Consider the following 19,280-nt stretch of genomic DNA (forward strand, 5'->3'; position numbering starts at 1 on the left):
TTCTTGTTATTAATCTAAGTGGAATCTGTAGGCTACCTAAGGCAGTCATGATTCCACAGGCATGAAAAGAGGATAAACTTTGGTGTTAGATCAGGCTTTCAGTTATGAATGTGCTGCTTATTACCTGTGGACCCTTGAGCAAATTAGCGCCTGATTTGAGCCTTAACTTTCTCAGTTGTAAAAGGAAGTAATAATGTCTGCTTTATGGGCTTAATTCTAAGGATTATGTTAAATAATGGATAAAATGCATCTGACATGTAATAGATGCTGTACTAACATTACCACCCATGTTATTATTTTTTATTTTTCAGAAATTTGGTCTTTAGGAATAAACTTGTATTTTCAGTCAGTTGATAATGATGATGATGATGATAGAAAATAGTTACATGTTGCTTTACTCTGTGCCAGGCATTATTCTAACACTTTACATCTCTTAACAGATATGATCCTTATAACTGCACTGTGAGGCAGGCTCTGCTATCATGCCCATTTTACAGATGAAGAGACTGAGATTTAGAGGTTATATAACATGCCCAACTGATTGGTTTGGGAATAATCAAACTGAGATGATAAATTCTGCACAATTTCTTTTTACAGCCCTCTAAAAGGAAGCCTTGATCATCGGCTTCTCATGTCCGTATTTGGATGTTTCCAAAATGTGTGCAGAACATATGCTGATTAGGGGAGTTAACAGAATTTTCTAACATTAGCTAAGATGTTTTCAAAATTGCCTTAATGCTCCACTAACAGTGTGACACTCTAAATAATGTTCTGTCTAATTTCAGCCTGTGAAGTTGAAGCGGGGAAAGTATACCAGGTCTCCTCAAAAGAGCACATGCAGCCTTTTAAAGAAAACATGGAACAATTTATTATTCAAGGTAAATTCCAAAGAGATGTGTTATGTTTTTCTCCCCTTTCAGCGGGAAAAAAAAAAAAAAAAAAAAAAAAAAGGTAAAAGGCATTGTTTGAAAAATACATATTGCTTTAAAGGGCTTATTTTGACATTACAGAAAAACAGATTAAGTTGAATTATGAGTCACAGAGTTGTAAGAGGCTAGCAATTTGATAAACATGCTATTTTGTGGATAATGTTCATTATTAATGTTTGCTTGCATGACAGTAAATACACTAGATATTAGTTAAAATAACTCATCTTTGTAAGACATTAACAATTCTATGCTTTTTGTGATAGAAAATTAGATGGTATTATTTTACATTTTAATTGTGCTGATGACCTCATTTCAACCTGGTATTTATTTGACTTGTCAAAACATTGTATCCAGAGAACAGACTATATTGATGTTGTTCAGATCTTCAGAGCATTATTTGCAGTTTTTTAATGGGATACACCAATACCTCTGGATATTCAACGCCTTTCTTCCAGGGAGCTTAAAAACGTTATAAATATTATCTCATGGACTCTTCCTGCATTTCTAGGAGATAGGCAGGGATGGAAAATTTTAGAAGACAATAAAGGAACAAAAAAATTTAAGAGGAAAACATCTATTAAACGTCTTGATGTTTGAAATCACTGAAACTTATAATTATATCAAAGCATTTACTACTCAAAATATTTCAACTTTGGAATGTTCCATCTCCTCTGAAGATCAGATTTGTATCATGCCACGCTCTGGAAAAGTGCTTTCTGCTTCAGGAATTCTCCTAGAGGCTGACATGGCTTGAGACTGAGGCCAAAAAACTCTGAAGATTGGCTCCATCCTTTATTTTGTTATAGGTTGTTCAAGTGTCATTAATGATGACTTACAATGAATTAGTCATACTACAATTTGATTAAATGTTAGGCACAGCTTTTTTTAAGATGGGAAAATACTATTTAATCATTTAAGATAATTGTGAAGATTGAAACAGAACTCTGGTGAAACTCATAAATCAAGGTGAATGTCATTTTCCAATTCCGTGGTCTTCATAACTTAGAGTGGAAAATCTATTCATTGATTCTTAAAGGATCCTTTGACTGAAATCGTTAGTCCTGTAGTAAATATTAGGGAACATTTTGTAAACTCATTCCACTCTTAGTAGTGAATAAAAGTGAATCGTGCTTTTTCCATCTAGTGGGTTTGTGGAGTCAAGAATATGTAGCACATTTTTTTAAAATGTAACAGGAAATAATATAGGTAAAAGCATAGAATATTCATTTTTGTTGTATAAGAAGAAAGGAATCCTTAATCCTAGGATTTATTCAAAAAAACAATCAATCTATTCACTGGATTTCACATCCAAAATGTAAACAAGTGTCACTCATATTCTTGGTCACATTATATGTGATTTATTATATAATCTTTTGAATCCACAATTTATAGACCAGGCGTTGAGACTGGTGTTTTCCATACCGAATAGTGAAATTATATTTTGCAACACATGTGCTTTCAAAATACAGACTGTCAGCCAAATATCATATCTCTGGTAGTCATTTATAATGATTTGAAAGGCAGTTAGAGGTGTTTAGGATTTGTCTAGTGGTTCCCTGGTAGGAAAGATGGGATTGCCCAGTCATACTAAATGTGTAAGTATCTCTTTGGATTTTAACAACCTTTCAGATTTTTTTTTTTTTTTTCCCCTGAGACGGAGCCTTGTACTGTCACTGGACTGGTATGTAGTGGTGCAATCTCAGCTCACTGCAACCTCCACCTCCCAGGTTCAAGTGATTCTCCTGCCTCAGCCTCCCAAGTAGCTGCAATTACAGGCACCTGCCACCATGCTCGGCTAATTTTTTGTATTTTTAGTAGAGACGGGATTTCACTATGTTGGCCAGGCTGTTCTTGGACTCCTGACCTTGTGATCCACCCACCTTGGCCTCCCAGAGTGCTAGGATTACAGGCATGGGCCACCGTGCCCAGCCAGGAAGATCTTTTAACCTCCTTATTACGAAACTCAGATATTAACTCTTTTTTATACTTCTCCATGTTAAATGAAAACAATGTTGTAAGGATACTAACCTATATACTGTATTCTTAGAAGTAGGAAATGCTTCACCTTTTTGCTGTTAAGTTAAACAAGATAAGTCTTCATGGCACCCCTTCCACCACTTTCAGTTGCCTTTTTGTTTCTTCTCTGCATCTGCTCTTCTGTGTTCATTTAAAAATTATTTTAACGCTTTCAATATGCCCAGCTATTCTGTTGGGTATGATTTACAGCAGTGAATGAGAAAATGTATGTGTCTTAATGGACCTTACATTCTGCATTACCTGGAAGACAGGTGATAACAACAACATAAACAACAACAGAAAATTTTTTGAAAAAAAACCTGTGTACATCAAATGTGTGTAGATAAGTGTGTTAACAATATGAAAGAATAAAAGTCTCACTTTAAGCATAGTCACTCTCAAAGCTGTTTTCAATAACATGTAGGGAAACAATGGAGTTCCAAATATGTTTCCTGTTCTAGTCCATTTTCATACTGCTATAAAGAACTGCCCGAGACTGGGTAATTTATAAAGAAAAGATGTTTAATTGACTCACGGTTCAGCAAGTCTGGGGGGGCCTCAGGAAACTTACAATCATGGCAGAAGACAAAGGGGAAGCAAGGCATCTTCTTTACAAGGCGGCAGGCAGGAGAAGTGCTGAGCGAAGAGGGAAGAGCCCCTTATGAAAAAACCATTAGATCTCGTGAGAACTCGCTCCGTATCATAAGAACGGCATGGGGAAACTGCCCCCATGATTCAATTACCTCCACCTCATCTCTCCCATGACATATGGATTATAGGCATTACAGTTCAAGATGAGATTTGAGTGGGGACACAAAGCCTAACCATATTATTTCCCTTCAAATAAATTTTTAAGGCCAGGCCCAGTGACTCACTCCCATAATCCCAGCATGTTGGGAGGCTGAGGTGTGTGGATCACATGAGGCCAGGAGTTTGAGACCAGCCTGAAACCCCATCTCTACTAAAAATACAAAAGTTAGCTGGGTATGGTGGTGCACACCTGTATTCCCAGCTACTCAGGAGGCGAAGGCGTTTCGCCTGGGAGGCAGAGATTGCAGTGAGCTGAGATTGTGCCACTGCACTCCAACCTGGGAGACAGAGCAAGACGCTGTCTCAAAAATTTAAAATAAAGGTAAATTTTTAAGGATGTAGCCAATTCCTTTGCCCTCATGTTTCTCCTAGTTTATCAGGACATGATTCTAAAATTAAAATTATAAAGTAAAGAAAATACCATCTTAGCACAAACAAATGCCAAATCTTTGCTTATAACTAGGCTTCCATCAATAATAGTATTCTTACATCAGCCTCTGTGCTTAGATTCATTTATGTGGGTATGATTATATTTTTGTATATACAAGCAAAGTCTTTTTTAATGTGCCTCATCCTCAAAATCTAAAATCTCTTGAGCAATTCAAGAAACTATGCCCGATACTGCCCAAATGTCTGTATTGCATTAGCTGCCTCTGTATAACAGAAACATCTCTTATCCCTGTAATTCAGCTGTTGTGTGGTCGGTGATCCCACACTCTAAGAGTCTTACGGAATTCATCTAGCCCTGCAACCCATTCAATTTTCCCTCTCTATCTTCCTAGTTCTACTGAAGCCAAGATTTCATGGTCTATGTTTAAACACCTCCTCACTGGGAACATCTCTTACCTCTGCTCTAAAAGAGGTAGATTTAGAGAATGTAGCCCTACTGTTGTAAGGCATTCATTGTTTGTAAAGGTGCTAGATTTGTACTCTCCTTAGGAGAATTGAGAATATACTCACTCAAAAATTGTCCTGACCACCACCCAGCTTTATGTTCTTCATAACACTTATCACTGTCTGCAACTGCATCATTTAGTTGTCCCTCGATAGTATAAGCTTCATTAAGAAGGCAATTTTGCTTTGCTTCTTGCTGTAACCCCATACCCAGAACAATGCGCAGTGCAGTGTACGCTGTCTTGCTCACGGGCATAGGTCCAGCAACCCTCATTAAGCTCATCTCTTTGTCTTCTCCATATTTGCACCACCGTATTGAGCAGCTGATCATTTTTGTTTGTAGGAAGGTCCTTACAAGGACACTGACTAGTTGTCACTTTAAATTCATGAACCCACTGACAGAACTCATATTTTTCTCGACAATGTTACTAGATTTCCCTTGCAAATTGAGCTTTCTCTATTTCTGAGATTCGTTTATATCATCCCTTCCCAAATCTTCACAATTTTCCTGTTCCATTTACCTATGTCTCTAATGATAACCTCACCTTAAACCTCAATGAGAAACAGTTACGTGATTATACAGAAGCTCCCACACCTACCCACCATCACATTCTGCAAACCAACAGCATCTGAATCTGTACTTTCTGTGCATCTTTCACTACAAGAGAAGGAAAGTCCTGCTCTCATTAAAGGCAGATCCTTACCCACATGCTCTGGACCTGATACTCCTATTTTTATCCAGGAATCCACTCCTAGAGTTACCTCCCCTTTCTCTCTCAGCTGCAGTTGTATGTTTTCCTTCTGGGCTTGATTCCTTCAACAGCACTCAGATGTACTCTATCTTACAGAGCGTGAAACTATAAGAGGGGTGCTAAATGTACACCTGTGGAGAGGACGAGTCTTTTTAGTGACTGTAATACTTGATTATTAGAGGAATGATTGGAGGGTGAGAGAGTGTAAACTACAGAAGGAAAAAAATACAACACAAAGAAATGGACACAAGCAAGTTGGTAGTTGCGTTGTGGGAGGGAGTAGAGTGTGATGAGGCTGAACATATATTCCTGGCTGAGGGACTTAGGCTTCATCCAGAAGTCTTGGGGAACAGAAGTTGCTCTTGGGGAGCAACAGTTTCCCATTGATCAAGGGATCAGTGGGGGCAGATCAGACTTGGAAGCAGGAGACCACTTTTAAGATCGTTATGGTACGCTGGTACAGAAATGAGAAAGCCTTAGACTAAGGAAGTGGTGATGGTGCCGAAGAGAGAATAGCAGTGATGGTGCTGAAGACAGAATAGCTGTGAGGGATAATAAAAAGATAGAACCAAATGGACAAGGAGATGACGGGTAGGTGTCTAGATTTTAGGTTTGAGTATCTGGGTGAGTGGGGGTACTAATCACTGAGATAGAGAACACGCATGGAGGGAAAGATTTGAATGGTTGGCATGGTTACCCATATGTAAACATGCAAGTGGGCATCCCCAGTGGACAGTTGGGTACATGAGCTGGACTTGGCATAGAGATCTGAGATTGAGGACTGGGCATCTTAAGCAAGGTTATTCTTGCATGGATGTGGTCACCTAGGAGGATAAGAAAAAATAGATCCAGGGATAGTATGCTGGAGGAGAATAGCATTTTTAGGATGGACCGAGGAAAACCAGGTTAGTAGTGAGGTAATAGGAAGAAAATTGACAGATTCTTTTGTTACGGAAGCCAGAATCGGGAAGAGTTTCAGAAAAGAGCAAATGCAAATACTCATAGTAGCACATGTTCAAATGCACTGAGTAAATGAGGACTGAACAACATCTAGGCTTGTGGATATGAAGGTGGAGGTCAGTGGACGGAACATGTTTCTTGGATTGGCATGAGCAGACACTGATTTTCTGAGCTTTTAACATAGAAGCAAAGAACTGGAGTGCACAGATCTTACTGCGGGACAACTGTAACTGATGCATACGTGTTGGACTGAGCTCTTTAATCAGAGTTACTGTAACTTAGCTTATCTCTATTTTCTGTCACATATGTGACAAGAAACCATATGTGACCTAGGATTTTTCTGTCACAAAACCAACATATGTGATGGTTTTGTTTTTGTGCATGTGAGATGAAGACAACTAATTCTTAATCTCCAGATGGTCATTCAGCATTTATTTGCAGTTTGGTGTTAAAATTTTCTTTTTTTTTTAATAGCAGAAAATGTGGGATACAGAAAGATGAAATAAATGTGATCACTAGGGACTCATGTTTTCGTAATATATCTCTCAGAACTCAGCACATTCCTTCCTTTTTTCTCTCTCTTTATTTTTGAATTTAATTTGTATTTTCGACAAAGTATACACACAAAAACCATGTTATCGCTGAACTATAAAGAACCTTAGATTGAATGGATGACCTTTATGTATGGATCTGCTCATGCTGAAATCTCTGGGAGAGAAATACAAGCCTGGGTGTCCTTTGTTGGCCTTCAGTGCCTTTTTAATCATATGGTACATTTTGATAAGTGTATATCTTAAAACTTAAGCTCAACTGTTTTTTGGACAAATGGCAATTTTTTTAAAAAGGAGTCGGGGGTTCTCTCCATGCTATTACATAAAGTCCCTACCGTGGTTTTATAAATCAAAAATAGCTAATAGGATTTTTCACTGACCTTGCTCTTCATACTTCTACCCCTGCCTTTTCCCAAACATTTCTTCTTTAAACTAAGCATGGTAAATTGTGGCTGAACTAGGGGAACAGAACCACAATGAAAATGCATAAATCTGTAATCACATGCTTATAATTAAAAGAATGTTGAAACCCCAGCTCTTAAATACACAGTCTCTAGTATTGGTAATGCTATACTTGAGAACAAAGAGATGGTGAAAGCAGTGGCTGCTAACTGTGCCAAAGGCTGAAAAGCCTAGTAGAAGTGAGTATCTTTCTCAGAAAGGAATATGGAGCAGTACTCTCTATGCAGGGGGAGCACATTTCATGTTGTACTTCTGTCTTTTTCTGAAAATATGATGAAGACACTTTTTCCAGTAATGAAAACAGGTATGTTTGATTTTTTGCTGTAATCTTCCTTCATTGACCATTTAATGTGGAAAAAGAAGCATGGTTGTCTTTTAAGCAAACCACTTTTACCATTATGAATTTGGTGTGATTTGTTGTAGATTTTTAAATTTTGGTGTGATTTTCTGTAGATTTTTAAATTTCCCTTTTGGAGAAAAACCAAAACACTTGCCCTGCTGGTAAATGGCAGGACTTGGGTCTGAGCCCTTGCTTAGCCCCTCCCAGTTTTAAGCTTGAATGAGGGCAGGTCTCTGGCTCCTGCCCCTTTCAGCAGGAGCTTCTTGTCTCATGTGCACGCATGTGCAAGTGTTCCCTGAGACCCAGGACAGAGGCTGCATCCTAAGGGCTGGTTTTACCCTCTTTTCATTGTGTGTATACTCCCCCACCTGCCTGTGAAGCTCTCGGGGTCCTGCCAGCTCTACACATCCCCCACTCTTTTTCTCCTTTCCCTTTATACTGGGGGTTCAGAACTTCCAGCCAGAGCCTCTGCCCTTGTACTACCTTGTCGCGCACTCCTGTGTCCCCTGTGCCCCCCAGCCTGCCTCCTGCCTCATGGCTCAGGTGTCCCCATGCTGGTCATGCTGGCCCAGGCTGCAAGAGCAAGCCTGGGAGACTCCCCTGCCTCTGCCACTTTGTGTGGGTAATTGTGCTTTAGGGGAAAGTGGGGGATTCAGTAAATTTCTGGTGTGCGGGTGGGGAGAAAAAAAAGGTCGTAGGATAACAATTATTAAGCCTTAACACGATTTCTGCTGTGCTGAAGAATGAAGCAAAGCCATTTATACTCCATGCAATTTTAGTTTCATGACTCTTTAGGCCAGTCCGAGCAGCCATTATTATCCTCATTTTACGACGAAGAAACAAATTCTCAGAAGGCTCATTACTTGACTGAAATACAATAGATGGCAAAGTCATGCTGGAATCAAGATCTTTTAAAGGAGGCTGGAGCAGCATTTTAATTTAAAAATCATTGTAATATAGTAAGAGACCCAGATAGGGCAGTTTTGTGGTGTCAGGTGTTAGAAACCATAAATACAGATGAAATCCCATGTAAGATAATCAATTAAACTCAAAAGTCACTAATAGCCGGACTGCCAAATGAATATACTTTTGTATTAGTGAAACATTCGTGCAGACACCATGAACCAGATGGACAAAGCTCTTTCCCCTATTGTGGTGACAAATGATGATTCCATTTTAAAGGTACCTTTCCTGCCACTCTTAGCATTTCAGAAGCATGAATTTGAAGTGATTCTTCTAGAAAGAAAAATAGTTTATATCACCAGTTCTTTCTGAGGGTTAGATTTCCAGCAGCCACAATCATTCCTTATACAACCGTAGATGAGACTTGATCAAAGAGCTTCTGAGGAGTGACGGGGAATCGATTCCATATGGGAGTCCCTAACCACCACCTCCTGCATATTTCCACTCGGATGCTCCCACCGGCACCTCACACTAAATATCTCCACAATGTGTTCCATGCTGTGTCTTCCGCACCTAGTACATCACAGACTCCCAAGATTTACTTCACCGATGAATGAATGAAGGAATGACTGTCCGTTCAACACAAGCGTCTCAGTTCTTCTGCCCCGCTTGTGTTCTCTAACACTGGAAATAGTGCTACCACCCATGTGATTGTCTAAGACAGAAAGCTGGGCCTCATTCTTCATTTTTCTAGGAATGAGTGATGGGAATATTTAAATAGTGCATGTATCTGTTATAAAATACAGGACCATAATGGAATGTAAGTCTTCTCACTATTACTGTCCTCTATTTTAAACAACGTTATATTTCACTTCTAGCCTTCCAGAGATAATTTGCATGAATAAGCATGTATGAGCATATATATATACACATACACATATGTATGTGTATATATACCACTATAAGTGTATATATATGCACATCAATATATACACACACGTATATATCTACACACACATACATATGTATGTATAGATATACTCATAGTGGTATATATACACATACATATGTATGTGTGTGTAGATATATATGTGTGTGGCATGAGTAGCAGTGTTGCTGTATATGTATATATGTGTATATATGTATGTGTGTGTATACATATATGTACATATATACACACACATTTGTATTTATTTAGTTTTTACTAGTGGTTACATGCTCTATATGTCTTTCTGCCTTTTGTCTTTCCATTTCCATTATGAAATATTTTCTATTTCTTTGTTTTATATTTTCTATAATATAGAGATAACATATATGCATGTGTATATGTTTTAGATGCACACATACTTATAAAATCTTGTACTATATTCATTTTATGTTGAACACAAAAATATAACATTTTATTATTCTTACACTATTTATATGAGACAGCCAATTCTCCTCATTTTCTGTAGTCAGGTTTTATAGAGTCACTCTGAACACTGATTTAGCGAATACGAAACCATTGCTCCTATGGGGAAATACAAGGTTAGGTGCCTTCAAGCCTGTGGTCATATTCTTGTCAACTGATTCACTCATAACTTTGTCTTATGTGTGTTTATGTTTAATGACAGCTTATCTAATATATATTGTTCATTCATTAATGTTGAACTCTTGGCTAGCAACACTGTTATTCGTGCCTTAATGAACTTTACTTAACACATGTATTTCTCCATAAGGTACATCACAGCCATCTTGCACATAGGAACACTAAATAGCAATTGAGCACTCTGCTTGGGGGCCATTTAAAACAGTGAAATTACCAAAAATCCCACAAAGATGTGGAAAATGTGACACAAAATAGATGGTGACAAGGACACTTTTCACAGTGTAAGAGCTGAAACAAGAAGGCGGAGTGTTACCTTGTAAAACCTCAGCTGGAAACATGCTAATTTATATAACAAAAACAAGCTTGTATTATAGATGTATATGTATATCTTATAACCTAAATGAGATATAAAGATTTATCCCAATAGCCATATACACCCAGCTCACAGAAGAGAATATGATCCATATCTGTCAGTCAGCTCTTCCGTTTATCTTTCCCCAGTCTTATACCTGTGTCCCCTTCAGAGACGACCACTATCCTGAATTTTCTATTTATCATTCCAGTGTTTATTCTTTATAGTTCTGCCAAAAATGTAAATCATAACCAATGCATTGTTTATAATTTTAGGAACTTCGTGTGACTGGAAATATAAGCATAACCTGCTGCAACTTAGTTTTTTCTCCACTGAACATGGTTTTTGAAATTCTTTCATGTTTTTGCATGTGGTTCTATCTCATTAATTTTAACTCTATTGTAGGACTATAATAGCACAGATCATCTGTCCTATTCTATCCCTTTTTTTTTCTTTGAGACGGAATTTTGCTCTTGTTGCCCAGGCTAGAGTACAATGGTGCGATCTCGGCTCACCGCAACCTCTGCCTCCCTGTTTAAAGCAATTCTCCCACCTCAGCTTCCCAAGTAGCTGGGATTACAGGCATGCGCCACCACATCTGGCTAATTTTGTATTTTTACTAGAGAGGGGGTTTCTCCATGTTGGTCAGGCTGGTCTCGAACTCCCCACCTCAGGTGATCTGCCCACCTGAACCTCCCAAAGTGCTGGGATTACAGGCATGAGCCACCAAGACTGGCCCTCTATCTCTTTTTTATTGATTATGGAAACTACTTATATGAACATTTGTGTTCACAATTCCTGATCCACATCCATACTCCCTTTTTGTGTTGCAAACCTAGGAGGTCTGCTGAGGCAGGGGACATGTGAATCTTCAGCCTCGGAGGTGAAGCCAAAGTGTTTTAAAAATGATGAGTTCTCATCTGCACTTCTATCAGCAGAGTTCCAATTGTGTGAAATCTTTACCAGCACTGAGTTCTTTGATTTTATGTTTTTTAGTTGTTTTTGACTCAATTGGCTCCTTAAAATGGTACTTCATTGAGGTTCTCATCTGCATGTTCTTGATGATTTTTGAGAAATCGTTTGTTTTCACACATTTATAGTTATTTCCTTTTCTCTGTAATGCCTTTGTGAGCCTTTTGGCTGTTTTTTAATAACTTGTCTTTTACTTATTAAGTTATGAGGACATCTTTATATATTTAGGACATTAAAATGTGGTCAGATAAATTTTCCCAAGCGCCCCTCCCACTTTGGAGCTTGTCTTTTCATTTTTCTTTTACTGACTATTGATTTTAAAAAGTTCTTTTTTTCTATGTAGTGATATCTAGCAACGTTTTTCTTGATGGCGCATAATTTTTGCCTTATTTAAGAAATCCAGTTGGGTGTGGTGGCTCACGCCTGTAATCCCAGCACTTTGGGAAGCTGAGGTGGGTGAATCACGAGGTCAGGAGATCGAGACCATCTTGGCTGACACGGTGAAACCCCCGTCTCTACTAAAAATACAAAAAATAAGCTGGGCATGGTGGCAGGTACCTGTAGTCCCGGCTACTTGGGAGGCTGAGGCAGGAGAATGGCGTGAACCCAGGAGGCAGAGTTTGCAGTGAGCGGAGGTCACGCCACTGCACTCTAGCCTGGGCAACAGAGCGAGACTCCATCTCCAAAAAAAAAAAAAAAAAAAGGAAATTCTTTCCTTTTATAAGTTTGTAAAGATAATGTTCTTTATTTTCCCAAGAAATTTTATAGTTTTGCTTTCACATTTAATCCTTCTGTCTATTTGAAATTCATTTTTATCTATGGTCTGCAATAGGAATCACATTTAATTTTATGTCATATGGATATTGCTGTTTTAGTTGTTTAGTGCCGTGTAAGGAATAAGCCATTTTCTCTGTAATATACTGTACCATTTCTATCATGTAGGAACTTTCCATATATGTATGAGGCTTTCTTGGGTTTTCCCTATACTATTGCATTAGCCTATTTCCATTATTTATCCTTATAACAAAACCTGTTACTATCCTATTTACTGTAAACTTCTAATAAGTCTTGAACTGTGAAAAGGCTAGATTCCCACCTTCTTTAGATTTATGCTTCTCTTGGTAATTTATTCTGCTATATAATTTAATAATTAAGTTGTTAAGTTCCACCAAAAAAATCTATTAGGATTCTGACACAGTTACATAGGCTATAGATCAGACTGAGTAGAACTGATCTATACACACACAGAGTAAAATGATTTGTCAAGCAAATTAACATATTTTATCATTTCACATAGGTACCGTGTGTGCACGCGTGCACACCCTGCGTACTGCGGAATAGATCTCTGGTCATATTTACGCTACATAGCTGCGATTTTGTACCTATCTATGAACATGGTACAGACTAGCATTTATTTATGTTTCCTTTAATATCTGCCTAAAAAGTTTAAAATTTCTTTAAGATTTCCATATGTTTTTGTAGAGATATTCCTAAAGACTTCATTTTGGTTTATATTTTGTGAACTGCATTTACTCTATTTTGAAGATATGTAAAATTCAAATAGGTTACATCTTACAAACTTGTTAAACCCTCTTATTAAATTTAACAATTTGAGATTTAAAAAAAATTTTTTCTGGAGATATCACTGTGAATAATGACGGTTTTATGTATGTATGTATGTATTTGCTTCCTAGTTTCTTTTTTCTTTTTTCTGGTCATTTTGCACTGTGTTGTACCTTCAGTGTAATATGGACAGAAAGAGTAGGAATGTCATTTCACAAAGGGGCGTAATTAGAGGAGTTGAAATAAATATTTTGGCCATCTTTGTAAACAAATTAACACAAATTGATTGGAGGTTTTGTATCATTTCATTTTCCCCCCTACTACTTTCAAGTGATATTCTATATCTTTATTGTTTTAGTGCCTACCTCTGATATACTGATATAGTTCTTTTTATTGCGTAAAGTATACAACACAATGTTTATATATATGTATACACACACGGAGTAAAGTGATTCATCAAGCAAATTAACATATTTTATCATTTCACATAGGTACCGTGAGTGCACGCATGTGCACCCTGCATACTGCTGAATAGATCTCTGGACATATTTACGCTACACAGCTACGATTTTATACCCTTTCACCTCCATCTCCCCACTTCCCTCAACCTCCTGCCATTTGTACTTTTTGTTTCTAGGTATGCAAGTTTTGGGTTTTGTTTTTAGTTGAGATTTCACATATAAGTGAGAACAAGCAATATTTTTCTGTTAACACAATTATTTAACAAAGTCTAAAGTTGCTGTTTTTACTTCCCTCTAAACAAATTCTTAGCATGTTTTAATGCTAATCTTACCATTTAAATGCCATTCTTTTCCATTGTTTTAGTTTCATTTTATATTGTCTGTTACCCCTAAAATATAGAATTATTATTTTATGTATTCATTTTTGGTTTAAATGTAACCAATACCATTGTCTTTGCTCACGATTCCTTCATATTATGCCGCCTTCTAAGATTATTTTTCTTCTTTCTCAAGTACACCCTTGAAAAGTTGCTTGGGTGTGAACTCCGGATTGTAAATTCTGATTTTGTCTGTGTGAACATATCTTTATATCAAGCCTGTTTTTTAGCGATAGATTTGCTAATTATAAAATTCTGGGTTCAAAGTAAATTCCTTTCACCGCCTGGAGGCCTCTGATTTCTCTATTCCCTTGTTGCATTGACAACTCTACTTGGGTCCAATTTTTGTTGCTTTGTTTCTAATCTAAATTCTCCCTCAGGATCTTCTATGTGTTTCTGTTTCTCCATATGTTTGTTTTGGCTAATCATCAGCAGGCACTACCAACCAAAACCGTTTTAAAATAAATTCTTGCCTTGCATGTTAGGATCACACATTGGGTGTTTGGGGCCTAATGCAGTGTGGTTGCACATGAGGGGTAAGGCATTCTTATGTGACAGGGTTTCCCCTTCCCCCAGAGCCACTGGTGAGGTGGATGCATTTCCTTAATGCCTAATTTAGTGGGGTGATTCTTTTCAATTTCTTCTTTTAAGATGTCTCTGTGGTTATGTAGGACGATTCGAGGCCTGTTCAGAATTTTCCCATATGGCTCTTAAAACTAAAGTTCTAGGTTGCCGGGTTTAGTGATGCCCCGAGGAAGTGCTGGCTTACACCTCTTTGGAATCCTGCTCCTGTTTGTTTTTATGGCCTCAGAGAATTTTCCTTATTTTCTATCCAACTCAGCCATGCATTCAATATTACTTTACCCCAGCTTTTTTGTGTTCTTTGTTCTGAAGCTTTTTGATATCTATAGTATTGTTGAAATTAGAAGTCTACCTTGTTTTTTTCAATTAAAATATATTTAAAATAACTGTACATTAGTAAAATGACTTCATAGTATTTCACTATAAAAATGCACCCAAACGTATTTGCTTATTTCTGTACTTACCAACCTTTTTTCTAAAATATTGCTTTCGAAAGCAAAAGGTTATAGTAAAAACATGTGTGTAGGTTTCACAGTTAACATTTGGTACTGTACTGTCCGAAATGTTGAGCTGCTGGGTCGAAAGCAGTATTAGCCTTTTTCTTGATGCCTCCTTTTCTCCTATGCCTTTGCTATCCTTGCTTTCCTTACCTCATCGTTGTTAAGTCCTACGGCTTTACTCACATGTGTCCACTCCACTCTAATCCCATTGCATCAACCTATCTCAGCCCCAAATCATCACTGTTTTTCCTTAGGCTGACCGTTTCCTAACAGGTCTCACTTTTCCTCATCACTGCCATTCTGTTACCGTATAATCACCAACAACCTGATAGTAACCTTCAGTCTTCTGGAAAAGATTGAATCACGTTAGTATAATAAATTGTTAAAGTGTGTGACTACTCATTACAGTTTATGTATGTTGAAAATATAGAGCTAATATATTTTAAACTGCATAAAAGATCTAAAATGTATATTTATTTATGTATTTATTTATTTTTGGGAGAAGGAGTCTTGCTCTACTGCCCAGGCTGGAATACAGCGGCGGGATCTCGACTCACTGCAACCTCCACCTCCTGGGTTCCAGCGATTCTCCTGCCTCAGCTTCCTGAGTAGCTGGGATTACAGGCACATGCCACCATGCCCAGCTAATTGGTTTTTTTTTTTTTGGCAGAGACGAGGTTTCACCATGTTGGCCAAACTGTTCTTGAACTTCTGACCTCAAGTGATACTCCCGCCTTGGCCTCCCAAAGTGTTGACATTACAGTCGTGAGCCACTGCCCCTGACCTAAAGTGTATTTTTTAAATATACCTTATTTGCCCTTCATGTTAGATAATACAAAATTACTTGCATATATTTTCATGGTGAAGTCTAAGCTCTCGAAACTTCCTTAGGTTCTGGCTACTTGGATAGGTTCTGCCATGATGAAAAATCCTGACCAAATGGTTATGTTCTCGTAGCTGAACCTCAATTACATTCTTTAGTGACTGACGTGAATCTTCCAGTTTTTTTGAAGAAAAGTCAGCCAAGTTCAAGACTAGCACTTTAAAAATTTTAAATTTTGTTAAAGCAGTTCTGTTATAATAAAACCCAAGGGTCCATTTGTATGGTTACCTAAGAAATACCAACGTGTTGATTCAGAAGTAAATAGTCAGAAGATATTAAATTGCACCATTTAAAATTATGATGTTTTCTGGTTAATGTCTAAAATCTGTCAGTTTATTAATTTTCTGCTTGACGCATGTTCTGACTACATGTTACTTGGGCATTTGGATCATTAGGGAAATAAGAGTTGAGTGTGTTTGTTATAGGTTGTCTATGGCCCTGAGTCTACTCTGAAGATAAGCAACACTTGTGAGGCAGAGATGTGTCACACAGTGGAGGGCGTTGGCGTAATTACCCCTCTCTGTTGTGCATGAATAAAATCTAAGTGAAACATTGCTAAACCACGTTAACTTATGAGAAAGGTCAGCCGGGCGTGGTGGCTCACACCTGTAATCCCAGCATTCTGGGAAGCCGAGGTGGGTGAATCACCTGAGGTCAGGAGTTCGAGACCAGCCTGGCCAACATGGTGAAACCCCATCTGTATTAAAAATACAAAAATTAGCTGGGCATGGTGGTGGGCACCTGTAATCCCAGCTACTTGGGAGGCTGAGGTAGGAGAATTGCTTGAACCTGGGAGGCAGAGGTTGCAGTGAGCCGAGATCGTGCCATTTCACTCTAACCTGGGCGGTAGAGAGAGACTCCATCTCAAAAAACAAACAAACAAAAACTTATGAGAAAAGTCATCTAACTCATATAGCAAATAGTCTCATTTCATGTGCCAAATCCGACAGATTGATACTGGCTTAATGGAGCTGTGTTTTGAGGATAAATCTTAGATCTTACCTGAATTCTTGGGCTTGAAAGAGTAGCATGAGTAATTAGTGATTTCTGAAATATGATAGAGAAGAAATGAGTAGTAGCAAGTATTTTTCCTCCAATGATTTCTTATTTTTTTCTTTATAAAGTTTCTGCTTATATTTTTACAGGTGGAATACATTATATATTTTGTATATATTTATTAGATATACTTTGTTTATATATAAAAAATAGGTATAAAATCTATAGACATGTATTGTATATTAAAGGAAAACCAAACCTAAATCACTTTTGGAGGAAGAATTTCTATTTTTTTAAGGAGTTTTTGAAAGCTTGTAGACAGGCATCCCTTGGAGATATTACAGTTTTGGTTCCAGACCACCACAGTAAAGCAATAAAGGAAGTCACATGCATTTTGGGGTGTCCCAGTGCATATAACAATTACATTTATGCTATACTGTACTCTATTAAGTATGCAGTAGCATTATACATTTAAAAATGATGTACATACCTTAATTTAAAAATATTTTTTAAAATGCTAACAATCAGCCAGGCGCTGTGACTCATGCCTGTAATCCCAGCACTCTGGGAGGCCGAGGTGGATGAATCACAAGGTCAGGAATACGAGAGCAGCCTGACCAACATGGTGAAACCTCGCCTCTACTAAAAATACAAAAATTAGCCCAGCGTGGTGGTGCACGCCTGTAATCCCAGCTACTCAGGAGGCTGAAGCAGGAGAATCGCTTGAACCCAGGAGGCGCGGAGGGTGCAGTGAGCCAAGATCTCGCCACTGCACTCCAGCCCAGGTGACAGAGTGAGACTCTAGCTCAAAATAAATAAATAAATAATAATAATAAAATACCAACAATCATCTTAGCCTTCAGCAAGTTGGGATCTTTTTGCTGGTGGAGGGTCTTGCTTCCACGTCGATGGCTGCTTGCTGACAGGGCAGAGTGGTGTTTGCTGAATCTTGGGGTAGCTGTGGCAGTTTCTGAAAATGAGGCAAAAATGACGTTTGCTGAATCAATTGATTCTTCTTTCACTAAATATTTCTATGTAGCGTGAAAAGCCATTTGATAGCGTTTTACCCACAGTAGAACTTATTTTAAAATTTGAATCAATCCTCCCAAACCCCACTGCTGCTTTATCAACTAAACTTAATTTTCTAAATCTTTTCATGTCATTTCAACAATGTTCACAGTATCTTTAACATGAGTAGATTCCATCTCAAGAAATGACTTCCTTTGGTCATTCAGAAGAAGCAACTCCCCATCCGTTCAAATTTTATCATGAGCAATTTTATCATGAGCAATTTTATCATGAGTGATTTTATCATGAACAATTTGCCACAATTTGGTCACATCCACAGGCTCCACTTCTAATTCTCATTTTCTTGCTGTTTCCACCATTTCTGTAGTTCTTTCCTCTGCTGAAGACTTGAGCCGCTGCAAGTCATCTGTGAGGTTGGGAATCCACTTCTTCCAAACTTCTGTTAATGTTGATATTTTGAACTTTTCTCATAAGTCAAGAATGTTCTTAATGGCATCTAGAATGATGAATCCTTTTAGATGGTTTTCAATTGATTTTGCTTGGATCCACCAGAGGAATCAATCACTACCTGCGACAGCTATAGCCTTATCAAATATATTTCTTAAATAGTAAGACTTCAAAGTTAGAATCACCCCTTGATCTAAATAGAAGTTGCATTAGCAGGCATGAAAACAAAATGAATCTTCTTGTATTAAAAAACATCTCCATCAGAGCTTTTGGGTGCCCAGGTTCATGGTCAATGAGCTGTCATATTTTGAAAAGAATCTTTTTTCTGAGTAGTAGGTCTCAGCAGTGGGCCTAAAACACTCAATAAACCATGCTGTAAACAGCTGTGCTGTCATCCAGGCTTTGTTCTTCCATTTATAGAGCACAGGCAGAGTAGATTTAGCATAATTCCTATAGGCTCCAGGATTTTTGAAATGATCAATCAGCACTCACTTCTACTGAAAGTCACTAGCTGCATTAGCCCCTACGAAGACATTCAGCCTGTCCTTTGAAGTTTTGAAGCAGGCATTGACTTCTCTCTAGCTATGAAACTCCTGGATGGCATCTGCTTCTTGTTTTACCTACACTGAAAGTCTGTTGTAGTGTAGCCCACCTTCTTCAATTATCTTACCTGGATCTTCTGGATAACTTGCCGCAGCTTCTCCCTCGGCACTTGGTACTTCACCTTGCACTGTTATGTGATGGAGACAGCTTCTTTCTCTAAACGTCATGAACTGACCTCTATTGGCTTCAAGCTTTTCTTCTACAGCTTCCTTGCCTCTCTTAGTCTTCATACAATTGAAGAGAACTAGGGCCTTGCTCTGGACAAGGCACTGGCTTAAGAGAATGTTCTGGCTGGTATAATCTAATCGGA

The 19,280-nt window shown here is 38.0% G+C and overlaps 1 protein-coding gene across 2 annotated transcripts in view; it reads left to right on the forward strand.

Moving 5' to 3' along the window:
* The window catches only part of FMN2 (formin 2), a 393,694-nt gene that overhangs the window by 273,427 nt on the left and 100,987 nt on the right, over window positions 1-19,280 (forward strand). For both annotated transcript variants that reach the window (XM_031659811.1, XM_031659814.1), the window contains one exon: window positions 786-878. In XM_031659811.1, coding sequence (XP_031515671.1) covers window positions 786-878 — 93 coding nt within the window. The remainder of the gene's footprint in view (window positions 1-785; window positions 879-19,280) is intronic.

This window comes from Papio anubis, chromosome 1 (assembly GCF_008728515.1).
Source record: "Papio anubis isolate 15944 chromosome 1, Panubis1.0, whole genome shotgun sequence".
NCBI classification, from domain to species: Eukaryota; Metazoa; Chordata; class Mammalia; order Primates; family Cercopithecidae; genus Papio; species Papio anubis.